The sequence below is a fragment of the Cotesia glomerata genome, linkage group LG3 (genome assembly GCF_020080835.1).
Source record: "Cotesia glomerata isolate CgM1 linkage group LG3, MPM_Cglom_v2.3, whole genome shotgun sequence".
Classification (NCBI taxonomy): domain Eukaryota; kingdom Metazoa; phylum Arthropoda; class Insecta; order Hymenoptera; family Braconidae; genus Cotesia; species Cotesia glomerata.
In genome coordinates, this window is record NC_058160.1 from 8,470,930 (window position 1) to 8,487,132 (window position 16,203).

The following is a 16,203-nucleotide window of genomic DNA, read 5'->3' on the forward strand; positions in this document are numbered from 1 at the left end:
AATATGAATTTTTTGTGTGCACCAAAAAGTTAAAGCAAGTTATATAAAAACTACTCTAGGATATGTTACAAATCAAGCTGTTCTCATTTTCTCGATTGATAGTTTTAAATCCAGGACACCCACCCTCAGTACTTGAGGTCGGTCGCTGTAGTCTACAGGTTGGCACTTTAGCGAGTAATCTCCCGTCAGCCATCCGGACATTCCTATCTGTAACCACAACCAGCAAGGTGTCGTTTTCCGATCAGACAATGTATTCAAATACCATCACCATATTATAGCATATGCATAAAGTCATATCACTAGGAAATAATTATTCCTTCGATACTACATTATTATTTTTTAATGTCTACATATTTACAACTCAAAACAAAAAAATCAAACGTTTAAAAAAAATTTCATATTTTATTTTAATAACGCATAACATTCTGAAGTAACAGCCATGATGCGAATTTATTTCGCTGTAGTCTAAGCCCAATGTTGAGTAAGTTCGGCGATGAATAAATCGATTATAATTATTATTAATTGCATCATAAATTCTATAAATCCCCAATAATAATCTATAATAACGTTATAATGCAGCTGTAAAATTGGTTAGTAATGATTATTATTTCTAAAATGTATATTATCAAAAGATTAGAATTTTTTCAAATCCTCTGAAATAGCTGTAGAAAAAAAGCATCATAAAGCCGCTAACTACAGTAGTTTCCATGAAATTTCCAATATCGGCAAGATCCCAGCCTATAGGAGTTTTTAAAATTATAGATCATAAGATTATTAAGGTCATTAGATGATCATCTGTGATATCACGGGGTGTTGCCCTGTTGAAGACATAAAACAGTTATATACTTACTCTTATCGCGATTGGATTGTCTGAATAGTCCACTGGTTGACAACGGAAACTATAGTGGCCCCACCAGCCTCCCATGAGACTCTGTGTTATTTCCAAAATTTTAAACAAAAATATTTCCAAATAATTTCATTATGTTAAAGCTTGATAATTAGACGATATTGCTGGTTATTAATTATTTTTATCATCATCATCATCATCATCATCATCATTATCATTTTTTATTAAATCGTATAATGCGTTTAAGTGATTTCAAATTTTGTAGCTCGCTTCTTGCAATTATTACTTATAGAAAATAACTAAAAAATGCTAGATAGAAAAAAATGTTGGGGAATGTTTCATTAAAAGATTTCAAGTTGACCAGGTCAAAATATTTTAAAAATCCTTACTATGTTGCAATTAAATATTCTAATCTTTTACCAGATGAATTAAGAAATTTAAATCAAAGTAATAAGACAACTAGAAATCCTCTAAGTTAATTTAATGAAAAAAAAAATTGATTATATCAAATTTTTTTTATTTCCTTAATTAACTTATTCTTAGATTAATGATCATTACACTTTAACTGACCTATGATTTCTAGATTATAATTCCCAAGATTAATTTCGTTATAGATAATATCAACTTTTAATCATCGAATTCTGTTTTACGCAATAATTACTGTGCAGTTAACTATACTTTGAAATCCACTGACAAAGGTCCTACGAAATAACAGTTTAGCTCTTTATCATTTTTTTTTATTTACAATCAGACTGTTAAAGCTAAACTTTTGGAACTCCACGTCGAATTGTTTAAGGTCAAGTATATTAATAATGAAAACGAATTTATTTGCTCACTTCTTTCATATTTAATAAGATTGAGCCAAGTATCGATGGCACAAATGTTTAAAGCTGATTAATTAAAATTTGACATGATGTAAATAAATGATCGGCATGTGATTATTGGAATATGATTATCAGTTAAATTTTTTTAATAATTATAAGATTATGTTGAAATATCTTTGAGTTGTATTAAAAATCAATAAATGTAAATTTTAACAAACTTGAAAATTTTTAATTACCTCGTAAAATATCCATGTTGAGAATATAACTTGAAATAAATTATAAACGATCAAAACTTTCTTTAGTTGAAATGGTTTGCGATTCTCCATAAGTTTTGGTCCTAATACTTTTACAAGGTAAACATAACTCAGGCATATTATTAACGTTGGAAAAGGTGAATGCATTAAAAACCAATTGGTCGTCCGAGCGTCTGGAATTAAAAAATTAACGTCTTTTATCATTAATTTGTTAAATTTAAATATTAACATAGCATGTCAATACACAACATTATGCTTTACTGAGCATTTGCAAAATTATCAAAAGAACAGTCGAATAACTCCACACAGAAGAAAAAATTTACTTACGGAAAAAAATATACTACAATAAACCATAATTGATTTATAAAAAACAGTAATCAATTTATAATAAATACTATTTCAAACCGTAAAGTCGTGATTTTAATAGTTAGTTTATGACATTTATTATTCGAATGTTACAGTTCAGTAATTATATTGAAAAAAAAAATTTATTTCAAAATTATAAAAGTTATGCAAAGGTTGAAAAAGTTATAATAATTATATAATAAAGAAGTACATAATGTATAATAATTAATAATTAATAATTCTGCTTGACTGTTTGTCATTTTTCACGTAAAAGATCATCATGTGTAAAAAATATCAAAAAAGATGACTGAATTTCTATCGTAAGAATTTCACATTTTAATGTAGCCATTATAGAGTACACTCTAGAAAAGATTTTCAGACCCATAATCGATCGATCCACCCCATGGACACGAAGAAACAGCCCCATAAGTCGCGATTTTCAGCTAATTTAACTGAAATTTGTCTTTTAAAAATTAATTTTATCATTAGATTTATAGCTTTATCTATCGTTTCATTATTAGTTTTATAGCTTTATCTATAAAATACAAAGAAAAATAAATTATTTAATACCAAAATTAGCTTGCACTCACTAAAAATAGCAGTTATACGATTGCTACACAGAGAAAATTTTATAGTAGAGTTTATTATCTAGTTATGGTAAAATCTATTAACTGAATTTGATAGTAGTAAATATCATTTAAATAATTAAGTGAACTATCTGAATTGTAGTATTTACCATCCTGATGGCAAGTACTACTATTATGATGTTAATCGGTAATAATAACTTCTATTATTTTAATTAGTTACTACTATTATCAAAATTGTAATTCCTAATATAACCTGATGGTTGCAGTTACCATCAGTAATAATAATAGCTACTATCTAAACTAGTAAAAACTATTTAAAAAATTAAGAATCTGCGTTACCGTGGAAGCATTTCTGAATAAACTACTAGCAGCTGTAGCGCAGTGTAGTGCACAGAAAAACAGGATTAAATTGGGATTGAATATATATTTAAATTTTTATCTGTCTAAAATAAGTTTCAACGCCAAATTTTTCAAAAAAATTTGAAATTTCTAAAAAAAATTAAAATTTTCAATAAAATTAAAATTAAAAAAAAATATGGATATAAATAAAGGATTTAATTAACTAAATTTATATTAATATTTTCTTTCAGAATTTTTACAATCTGAAATGGTTACAGTTACCATCTTCAATTATAACAGTTATAATTTTTAATAATTACAATTATCATTTTCGATAGTAATCGTTACCATTATTAATAGTAACCATTACAATTGTCAATGATACAACCTATTATTTATAATAAAATATTGTTAATATTTTTGTATAGTAGATAGTATAATTAATTTTTCTCCGTGTAAAATGTCCTTTAGTTTTTTATTTTAATTTCCAGTGGATACAGAAATGAATTTTTAAAGGTCAAAATTCTGTAAAATTAGCTGAAAATCTTCAGTTATGGGGCTGTTTCTTCGTGTCTATGGGGTGGATTAAAATCTTATTAATATTTTGACACTCTAGAATATGTCTATTTAAGCTATACATCGCGTTCATCTTTCATTTTTTGATGGACACCGAGCTTCTAATTTTTTTGCGTCTTTATATTTTCTTTTTGCTTGTCATTTGTCGATAGACTCCGTGAAATGCGTCCGTGCGAGAGAGAGGTCCGACCGCTATTTGTCATTTTTCGTGATATCTCCGAAAATACTCATTTTATCGAAAAATTGATAAGAACATTTTTTGTAGGTTTTTTAATTTTAAATATTTTTTTAAAAATTAACTTCCCGTCAAATCAGTCGTACTTGAGTTATAGCAGTTTAAACAATTAAATTTTTATTAACAATTAAATTTACCATCGCGGAGCAAAATAACTTAGTTTTTTGTAATCCTCGGCAAAAAATACTAAGATTCCAGTTATCCGAACCCGGGGACCTATAAGTGCATACAGGCTTCCCTCTTCAGCCGAGGAACTAATACTTGCGGAGGAGAAAGATTTTGCTGTCTGCCAGGTCAAAGGAATCGGCGTAGAGGTTTGCCTTCAGAAGTATAAGCTTTTAAAACTTTAAAGAATAACATATATAAATTTCAAGTTTCTTAAAATACTTTTAAAAAAAACTTTTTTTTGAAATTTTCAAAATGTCTGCCCACTCTAGAACCGTGATAATCGTCTGCCGTTTCTATTTTAAATAGCTATAATAGTATATTTTGACATATCCAAACGGCAGCTTTCCTAAAATTCTTTTTTAGTTCATAAAATTATCACAGTAAAAAATTTTGCGTCATTGCGTCAAAAAACTTAGTGTTAAATATTTAACACTTTTATGTGTAAATTTAACATTTATTCTGTTCAGTCAACACCAAAAAGTGTTAAATATTTAACATAAAAATTGTTAACACAAAATTTTTTGACGCAATGACGCAAAATTATTTACTGTGCACTTATCGCACCTGAGTGAAGCTGGGGCCACCGCGACCGCGCTTAGCTAGCCCCCACCTCATGGTTGGTAGGTACAACAGACTCACTGAGGAAATTTTACGCTTTCCTAAAATATGTGTAGTCTGCTACACGTCTGCTAATCTGCCGTTCACTTGCTCTTAGACTATAATGAAAATCACCTTTAAAGATTCTATTACATAGATAGATAGATACAGGCGAACCTAATAAAAGCGTGTTTAACATCAACAACGTCATTCCATCGAATAATATCCACTATAATAGTTTAATATTTGAAATTTTCTTTTTTATTTGGCTCATGAATATTTTTAAAGTCTCATAAAATTACATAAAATTTTTTATAAGTCTTCATTAAAAATTATTAGTAATCATAATTTTGTAAAAACTTGTATTTCCGTCTGATTCAAATGTGACTAACTGACTGTTCAAAATTTTAGAATAATTATCATCAAATTTGATCGCTATCGGGCGATTCATAATTTCGATACAAAAAACTCGTTCTTTTCTAGACTGCATATCCAAACATGTCTGAGGTAAACAAAGGTTCTTCAGGGTCGTAATAAATAAAATCTCCTTTCACGGTTAGTGCCGGTTTTATGACCTTGAAATCCGGGGTTTCCTCTCACTGTCTGCATGATAACTATTTACTATGTAAATACTCCTACTACACTACGATAAATAAGTTCATAAGAAATTTATCAATGCACCGATTGTGAATTGACAATATGAATATTTTATATTGGCATTTAAATATTATAAGAATAGTAATAAAAATATTTCTTTTAAAGTATCCTGTTATCGATAGCCTACCTAATATAGAAAGATAAATCGGTCTAAAATTTAACTATTATTAGACGTCTTAAGATAAATCGGATTTTTTTTGGCTCTTCAAAAAAATTTTTTCTTTTGAATGATAAAATAAGTCATTGTTTTCGACTAGTCTCCCAAACGGCACGAAGTTTTTTTGTTAATGTTTTGTTGAATTTAAATTGACCAGTATTAATTTTTGACATCTTGTTGAGTAAAATATACTAAAAAGTCCATTTTTTTCGTGACGCTTGGGTTTATGTACAATCGAGTTTTTTTGTCACTTCTTAAACTTAAAACTAAACGTAAACCCCTGGGAAACAAATTAATTCTTTTTCTAAAACTATTTGAAATTGTTAGAAACGTTATATTTTTATGATTTTTTCACTATTACATTAATAACAACTTCACCAGGTTAACTTATAACATTGGTTCGTAACGCCTCTAAATGCATGCAGAAATAATAATTTTGAAAACATATAATAACTTTTAACTCACCTGCATTTTTATCCAGAATTTCATGGAATCGATCAACATACTGCATTACAATTGACATTGTGGCAGGAAAATTTGATATTTGTCTAAGTCTACTTACTTAAAAAGCTAATGTAAATACTCTCCTTATACAACTCTGAAAAATAAAAAGAAAATAATAAATTAGCTTGTCATCAATGTTAGATGTAAGTTTTTATGTAAAAAAGATTCAAGTTTAAACGTTTATAAACACCCTTGCACGTATGATGTTTTAGCAGATTCATAATCGTTTCTAATAATAATGAAAATTTTCATGAAATTTATACGGATCTTTCCAAACCATGACGGTAATTATTTTCCGTATCAAGCATGGAATATGAAGAATATTTTTAGCCCAAAAACATACCTCGTTTATTTTATAAGAAACTGAAATTCAAAGTTTACCGCCACGGTAATGGTTCGATTAAAATGAAAAAAATACTATTCGGCCTCACCCGATATGGAAAGGTAAATAAACTTGAAAGAAATTATACATTTAATAGCAAAAATTGTAGTTTGTTTTATGAGCTATAACAGAATTGCGATACGATGAGTTACGAAGAATTTATTTAATAATAATGTCATAAAAGTAATTATTTTCATGTTTTTGCTAATTTTAAAAGCATAAAATTATAGAAAAAATTTTATGAGAAAAAAGCAATATAAGATGATTACACCTGCTTTAAGATACATTTGGTAGAATTTATTTATCAATTATAGGTTTAAAGTTTTTCAGAAAAATCTTGCAAAATTCTAATTTTTACAAAAATAAAAAAATTTTACAAATATCCACAACTTTGGAACTAATAGGATGATTTGGCCCATTTTTTAATTGGGCCGAGTTTTTCGTTGATACAACTAATTTGTTAAGTTTCATCAAGATTCGTCGCGAATTACGGCTGCAATCGTGCTGATATACATATATAGGTCATCCCGCCAAATAAAGTTATTTTAACAAGGTGACTATCGACGAGTTTGGTCAAACTATGAGGAAGTGTTCTCTAGAATGTTAACCCACAATTCGTAAACTAACCCGCCGGTTTTGCTGATCTTGATCTTGGTATTGATTCATAGGATAAATCCATAAAAAATCATAAAAATCGGTTATGAATTGTGGGCACAATCCTTTTGACATGGTGCGTTATATTCCGTGTATGTAAGCCTTTGGGCCAATACCATTTTTCTTTGTAATTTGAGAAAATAAAACATATAACCAAATTTTATTCAAATTACGACATAAGACCGGCTACAATTATTGGATTTCTCAAGAAATCTACCTAAAAATAGCAAGAATATGTTATCGTATAGTTCAATCATGTGGTTTAATTGATTCAATTGTCGAATGATGCGACTAATGATTTAATTGTCGAATGATGCGCTGGGCTTAGTTAAATCAATTAACGCAATGATAAGGTCTTACATAGATATTAATAGATAGATATATTATTTATTTGACCATGAGATCGTAATCCCTTGTGGCCATACATAAGAGAAAATTACATTTTTTTTACATTGGTTTAATACATAGTATTAATTTTAGTACAAATATAGAATATAAATTTAAGTTACATTAAATTAAATTAATTTTAATCCGTTCAGATCAGAAACAACTACATAGTATCTTAATTAATCGATTCTAGACTATGAAAATAGTTGAATGCAGCGCTACGAAATTCATTAAAAGTATCAAGATTTGTAAGATTTGCTGGTAATGTGTTCCAAACGCGTATTGCTGATACTATAAATGACTTATCATAAAAAGCAAGATGGCTAGCTGGAAGCCTTAAATAATTTTGTCGTACATCTCCTCTGCGCAACATCGGTTGCAGAAAAATTAATTCATTACGGAATATCAGTTAGCCAGGTTTCCGAAATTGCAATAACATCAAAGGAATGCGTTCTAAAAAATTCTTTAAATTCGGCAAAGTGGCTATGTAGTGATTGCGCATTAAGGTGGCAAAGATGTAATTCCTTAGAAACTGTGGTAGATATTGGCAAAACATTAGGCGACGTTGGTGGTGAGGGAGCAATTAATTGTTATTGCACTAAGTCCTGCAGCGGACCTATTCCCACTGAAGGTCTCAGTTTAATAGGCGGCTTATCGTCTGCATATCTGACAAACACAAAAGCGTGAGCAATCCAAATATTTTTTGGGTGAATTCTTGGATATTTTAAACGAATCTCTTGCCGAAGCTTGTACAAGGTCGACGGATGCCTACGATGGAGATATATAGCCGCATCAGCATCAGGAGGCTTTACACTAGGCATCAGTTTACCCACTTTTACTTGGTTATTCTTAATACCTTTGATGCATTCATTTACATGCTTCAAACTATTAAATTTGACACAAACACTGCGATGGTTCCTATTACTCTTCTTACCCAGACGTTCGACATTAATAATCTCGGTTTCCGTGACAGGCACTTTCAGCACCTGCGTCAATTTTAAAACCACTTCAGTAAGCTTCTCACCGTCCAATTCGGGAATACCAGTAATAGTTAACTCATCCTCAAGTGAACGTGATTCCAGCTGCAGCGTCCTAGACTCCAAATCGCCATCAACAATATTTTTCGCAATAGCTCTAGCTTCTTCCAAAAGATTGTTATCAGCGACAGGTCGAGCTTCCTCAATTTTAGAGACCCTAACCTCCAGATCCCTGACACTTTTTTGCAACACACCATAATCAGTTATCAACTTGTCAACCTTATCATTAACAGACTTGATAGTTTTATCATATATTTTTATTTGATTTCATTAGAAGTCTAACTGTTTTATCTGGTCCCATAAAATAAGTTTTCAGAAACTTCGTCATTTTACGTTGCCAATAGACAATAAGTTCAAAGAGTAGCATATGTTCATAAGTTGATAAATTATGGTAGCCAAATAAAAAGAGTTACTAATACTCAGCCGCTTTATAATCTATATTAAATCGCGATACGGCGTGTGTCTCAAGGTTGAGTTTCTTGGCCTTGCACGGAAAAAAATTAACTGTTGCTGCAACAGGAGGCAGCCATGTTGCAGCAACAGGAGGCAGTCATGTTGCAGCTGCAGGAAAATCCCAAATTTCAAATCATTTCCACCTTAAAAAGACGATAAATGGCGTCGAAAAATTTAAATGAAGTAAAAAAACGACGAATAACAATTATATCATGCGTTAAGCCTGACTTTAAGATTACTTCAAAAAAATAAAAAAAAGTTAAAATTTTTATTATTTAATATTTCCACGTCGTGCATTTAATTTTTTAATGCTCATAATTACAATACTATGTATCTGCATAACTTTACCTTATTTAAAAGTTGCAAAAAACAAGAAAAAATTTTTTTTTGAAATTCAAAAATTCATATTAAAAAAAAACACACAGTTCTAAAAATTTCAGGGTCTTTTAAGATCAGTACAAGGTACTATACAAAAAAAATTTGACGATTTTCAAAAATTTAAAATTTTACAAATTTGGCATTTTTAAAAATTTTTTTCCAAAATATTTTTTTTTTTTTCAATAGCCCCAAGTGTCCCCTTTCAAACATACGAAAGGCCATTCCCGTATCCACACTGTAAAAAGAACGGTGTTAAAAATGGACTTATTTTAACACCGCGCGGTGTTAAAATAAAATAACACCGGCGTAACTTTTCCGGTGTTAAAATACCGGTGTTAAATCGGTGTAAAACGGAGTAATACCAGTGTAAAAGAGGAGTAACCATTCTATTTAAAATATCAAGATTATAAAATCTATAAAACATAATAAAATTTAGTTTTTAAATTAAAAAAATAAATAGAAAATATATTAAAGTAGTATTCATTACACTGGCCCACAAAAAAAAAAGTGGTCTATATTTTTAACCAGACCTATTTTTATGTATTTTGACGCGCTAAATCCGAATCTGAAGTCAGTTTTGCCCGTACAACCTCAAAATTATGAGTAAAATGCAAAAAAAAAAAACCCAAAAAAAGCAAAAAATTGCGAAAAACTGCAGTCACAGCGATGAATAAATTTTTGTGAACCCAGATCAAGTATGATTTTCATGTACGTCAATTCACTAAATCTAAGTCTAAATGTTAAGTAGCCCCTTGATCCGTCAAAATTTGAAAAAATTGCAAAAAACCGAAAAAAAGGCAAGAAATCATGAAAAATCGAAATTATCGAGATGAAAAAAATTTTTTGGATTCAGATTGAGTATGATTTTTATGTACTTTGTTCCACTGAATTTGAATCTGAAGTTTTCTTGTCCTATTGACGTTTTGAAATTAAAAAAAAATCTCAAAAAATAAAAAAAATCGAGAAAATTACAGTTTTAAATATGAGAAAAAATCTATTAATCACGATTGTTAATGACTCAGGTGCATTTTAATGGATGAAATATGACCTTAGAATTGAAATATTCACAAAATTTTAAAATCTTTAAAAAATGAAGTATAAGTAGAATGAAGAGAACAATGACTGCAGTTTTTCGCACATTTTTGCCTTTTTTAGGGGGTTTTTCGCATTTTACTCATAATTTTGAGGGTGTGCGGGCAAAACTGACTTCAGATTCGGATTCAGCACGTCAAACTACATAAAGATAGGTAGGTCCAGTCAAAAGTACAGACCACTTTTTTTTTGTGGGGCGGTGTAATTTTTATGATTTTTACTGAAATAAACAAAATTGTGCCTATAAAAGTTAAGAAAAAAATGTATGATATAAAAAAATATAAAAAGTCTATGAGTATCATCCAGAACAAATTTAAATTTCGGTTTGTAGTTATTTAAATTGTTACCTATGTAATACAGACTTTGAAAAGAAATCAAAATTTTCAATAAAATAAAAATTCCAAAAAAAAAATTTTAATCTTACAAAAAATTTTTAAATAACATAATTTTCAAAAAATCTAAGATTTTCAAAAAAAAATTTTGAATATAATGAAGCTTTAAACTAATTATTAATCATAATTATCTAATTATTTAAATTAAAATTTTCCCTTTAACAATTGCAATTAAAGAGAGCATACTCTTTGCTCCAGCTGATGGTATCGTATTTTGAAATGCACCGAATCAGCTTGACTACATGTCATTTTTCTTCTGCATTAAATTAAATGATATTCTTAAAGCTAGCAGATGAAATAAACTCATTGACCTGTTCTAGTTATGCATTATGTTGAAGAAATTCAATGCACAAATTATCAAAACTAGCAACCTGCAGTCCCTATGTGACTGCCAAGAATTGCGAACTATAATAAATAAAATTTTGCTTAATTGTATAATGATTTTCGTTAAAGTGTACTTTACTTTCTTAACTATTGACATTTATAAAGATATAAGCTCATTCCGATATTACAATCATAACGAGCTTTCATTTGAGTACTTACTTGCATTTTTGATATATTTTTCATATTTACATATATATAATATATATAAATATATAAAAAATTCATGTGGGTACTCAAATGAAAGGTCTCGATGAGTGTAATGTCGGGATGAGCTTATACCTTTAAAAATGTCAATAGCTCACAAGATACAAGGTCATTTCTTAACTATTGATATTTTCAAAGATATAAGCTCATCCCGATATTACACTCATCATTACACCCGATGTTACACTCATCAATAGCTTTCATTTAAGTACCCACATGCATTTTTATATATTTTTCATGTATACATATATATATATATATATATATATATATATATATATATATATATATATATATATATATATATATATATATATATAATATAAATCTATGAAAAATAAATGAAATATATGAAAAATTGATGTGGGTACTCAAATGAAAGGTCTCGATGAGTATAATGTTGGAGTGAGCTTATATCTGTAAAAATGTCAATAATTCACAAGATATAAGGTCATTTATTAATTATGAATCTAGAGATAGAGTATTTTCTCTTAATGATATTCTCTTAATAATATAGATGATAGGATTACAATTAATTCAATTATAATGGAACCATCAAATGATGTTTCATAATTTTATCTTGTGAAAAAATATTAATAATTGATAATAATAAGACTTTTTTAGTAACCCAAATCTTGGATGATTGCTATTTTGATAAACATAGTCAATCATTCAAAATAATCAATAGCAGCTCTAATATTTGGAAATTTTTATCATATATGGATTTAAACGATTGTGTTATTATTTGTTTTAATATTTTAAAGGAAAAAATGCTCATCACTAAAATATGGATGCAAAAAAAGAATTAAATTAAATAAATTTATATTATTTTTTCTTTCAGAATTTTTACAATCTGAGATGGTTACAGTTACCATCTTCGATTATAGCAGTTATAATTTTTAATAATTACAATTATCATTTTCGATAGTAATCGTTACCATTATTAATAGTAACTAGTACAATTGTCAATGATTACACCTATTATTTTGTGACTAATTAATTTTATTACCATTTCAAGTAGTAGGAGTTAATATTTTCGTATAGTAAATACTATTATTAATTTTTCTCCGTGTATGGATGAGGAGATACTCCACGTCTGAGGGGAAGATACGAAAGAACACATGAGGTGACACCCGGCATTTTTCATTTGCAACTAGGCATCTTCTAGTTTAATAAAGGGTTCTACACCGATAAAAAAACTATCTTTATTCGAGAAAAATATTCTTGATCCAAGAAAATTATTTTGAAGAGAACTAGTTGTCTTATTTCAAGAAATTCTTGTCTTGATTTCATGTTTCTTGCAGTGAGAGATCTAATCACTCCGATCGATGAAATTTTTACTTGGTTCAAGACTATATTATCTTCGATCGATACAAGTGAATTCTTTATTCAAAAACGATTCTCTTCAATAAAGAATAATTTTATTTTATTTCAAGAATTATTGATTGTTGATTCAAGAACAAATTTTTTTATTTATACTGTTATAAGTTTAAGTCAGAAAAAAACTTTGAAGTTAAAAAATTCTTATTTCTTGAATCAAGTCAATCTTTTCTATCAATGTATGAGTACAAGCCAATTTAGATGCAAAGAAAGTGGGCATAAACCGCGGACGATAAAAATCGTTACTTAATCACAACCCTATTTCTTCTAAGAACTGCATCAAATGCCGTAAATCGGAACAAAGAATGGTTAATTTGTTCAACAAACATTATTGGAGATAAATTTCTTTCGAAGTTCAATAATCTAAAATGAAAATCATTTACATTTTTAAACACTTTATACAAACAAAATTTCTATCTAACACGGTAGATTGCAGCTCGATGACACATTAAAAAGTTATATTTTTGAGAATTCAAAAAGAAAATTAAATTTTTTTTTTAATTATATTCTCAAAGATATAACTACTTTTATATTTAATTCATCTATCTGTATATACAAATCCTCAATATGTTTGTCATTTATATATCATTGTCATAAAATGTATGTTTTATACATTTATTATAGTGGAATATTATTTTATGAAAAAAAGTGTGTGTGTACTTATGTACGCACGTTAGAAGTTATACTTCTTTGACGTAACAAGATAAAAATCTTTCTAAATATTTTATCTATCGCGTTATCCTACGTTTGTAGAAAAAACGACACTAATAAAAGAAAAAAAGGTATTTTTTAATACATTGAAAGTTTTATTATAACGAATTGTCTAGTTAAATAGAGTTTATTTAAATATCATAAAAAAATTATTTCTACATAATCAAAAAAATCTGGAAATCGGTTGACCGTGCAGGCCAACCCTAGAACTTCCTGCAAAGTTTGCATTTCAAGCACCTTAAAATGTGTTTTTTGATTAATATTTGAGCTTTTCAAGCTCAAAGCGCAGTTTTTCACATTTTGAGCTCCTCGAGCTCCAAATGTACTTATTAAACAACTGTAACTTTTGAATGCGTCGTTCGATTTTGTTTTTTGAAAAAGCATTCGGTGCAGTTCTTAAAGCACAAAAAGAAAATGTACAAGTTTTTATTAATCGGTTGAAGAAACTGGAAAATATCTTAAAAAAATACCGAAAAAAAAAAATTTTGTGAATTTTTAAACAACTATAATTTTTAAATGCGTCGTTCGATTTTCATTTTTAAAAAAGCATTGGACGCAGTTTTTAAGCAAAAAAAATGTATACATGGTTTCATTATGATTTTTTCGTACGCTTTAAAGTTATTTTTAAAAAACATAAAAATTCAAATTTTTTTTTTAATTTCTTTGGAATGGCTTGATGAATTAACTCTTAAATCTAATCAGATCTACGTTTTGATAGACCCTTTCGAATGACGTGTCGTAGAACTCAATCAGTTGATTCGTTTTTGAGAAACCGTACGACAAAAATTTATTGACACACACACACGGCCGGACACCTCGGTATGAATAATCAGAATGGCTTTCTGGGACCTTAAAACGTGGACATCCGATGAAAACTCGACTTTTAAAAATTGGACTGAAATCAATAACTTCCCATTAATAAAAATTTTCAATTTTCTTAGCGGGAAGTTAATAATATATATTTATATGAAATATCGTGAATACAGTAGCCAGTTCTCACGCAAAAATACGTAGATGTACTTATTTTTATTTTGTTGGTAACTTTTTTTTTTTTAAAAACTATAATGTTGAGTAGCTAACTTCATGGTGTCGGTTTTTCGTGACGGTGTCGAGCGCATCGTAAAAATTTACCCTCATCATTTTTGCCTAACGCGCCAAAAGAAGTATAACAAAAAATGTTTATTAATATTTAAAATTCAGGAATTCAATTTTTTTATACTAAGTAATATTTATGTAAATAAGATTTTAATTAATTTGTCAGCAATTATAGTAGCAAAACAGGAAAATATTAAAAGACATTTTTAATAGCACTAAAGGTTAATGTTTAGCTTGAGTAATAATTTATGTGAGTAGTTGTAACCTTAATCTTTTTGTTACATCAATCAAACATAAAACTAAAAAAAAAAGAACGTTGCAGCTCATCGAGGTCATTTTGTGTACTTTGTAAACTAGTTAATACGCACGTTATAACAATTACGCCTACATGCTTCCTCACTTAGTATAAATTCAAGTATCGTATGAATAATTGGTCAATGAATTTGAAAAATACTAACGTGACGGAAAAGTTTAGAAAACCGTTAAATGACTCATAAAATTATGTTTTACATTAAATTTACTTAAAAAGAATAAATTCATAATGATAGTTCATTGTCCAATGACCAATGATAAAGCCTCAACTGAGACTTGGCTCAATGATGTAGTATTATTTAGTCGAGCCTTGGGAAGTCATTACTGACCAAGTCTCGGCCCAGGCCTGGCCCAATAGTATGATATCATTGAGCCGAGCCTTGGAAAGTCACCACTGAGCTAAGCCTACCCCGAGACTTGGTGCAATGATATAATGTCGTTGAACCGAGTCTTGAAACATAAGAGTTGAAAACACTTGAATAATTTGAATTCAATGGAAATTTTGTTTATTCTCAGATTGGTTAGATCAATGGCACAAAAAATTTATTTTTTTTATATGTGCATCTTCTATATGAACCTCAATTCCAAAAAAAAACTAAAAATTTGCATTTTTTAGAGGGCTGTTAATATAAGTCGTGATTTTTTATCATTTTTTCATATATTGTTTATTATAAAAAAGATAGTTTAAATAAAAATATCGCTTATCAAAGTTTTTTTTTTTTTTAGTTAAAAACAAATTTTAAATGGAGAGCGTTTAGAATATTAATGGTCTTTTCTCGAAAAAGTGCAAAATTTAATGGAACTTTATTTATTAAAATTTTGTTTTATAAACCGGCCAATTTAGTTAAAAAAGCTGTAGTGAAGTTTCAATAATTTTCATAGAGCTGAAAATTAGTATAGTTTTTGGATAAGCTATAATGAATGGAATTTGAAAAATTCTCATCGGTTCAAAATTTTTCCAAGGTTAAAATTATGCAAGTTATTATTAATTGACATGTATACTTAAATCAAACTTTTATATTTTATTGAAAAGTGAATATAAAACCAGAAATTTAAAAAACGTTTGAATAAGTTAATTTTTGAAAAATTTATTGCAATTTTTTTGACTATGTCGTAATTTTTTTTTTTTTAATGGACTATAAAAACTTGAAAACGAAATAAGAAACATTTTCAATAAGGAAAAAAAAACGTAAAATATTCTTAGTGAAATTGAAAGGAATCGAGTTCTAAAAAACTATTTATACAGACATTA

General features: G+C 28.3%; 1 protein-coding gene across 4 annotated transcripts in view; it reads right to left on the minus strand.

The window, feature by feature from the left end:
• LOC123261694 (elongation of very long chain fatty acids protein AAEL008004) overlaps positions 1-16,203 on the minus strand; it is a 30,960-nt gene that overhangs the window by 6,916 nt on the left and 7,841 nt on the right. The window contains exons 2-5 of one of the 4 annotated variants that reach the window (XM_044723448.1): positions 6,052-6,184; positions 1,908-2,098; positions 851-931; positions 124-207 (exon numbers count right to left, since the gene is read on the minus strand). In XM_044723448.1, coding sequence (XP_044579383.1) covers positions 124-207; positions 851-931; positions 1,908-2,098; positions 6,052-6,109 — 414 coding nt within the window. In that variant the 5' untranslated portion in view covers positions 6,110-6,184. The remainder of the gene's footprint in view (positions 1-123; positions 208-850; positions 932-1,907; positions 2,099-6,051; positions 6,185-16,203) is intronic. The other 3 variants (XM_044723449.1, XM_044723450.1, XM_044723451.1) reach the window with 3 other exon arrangements.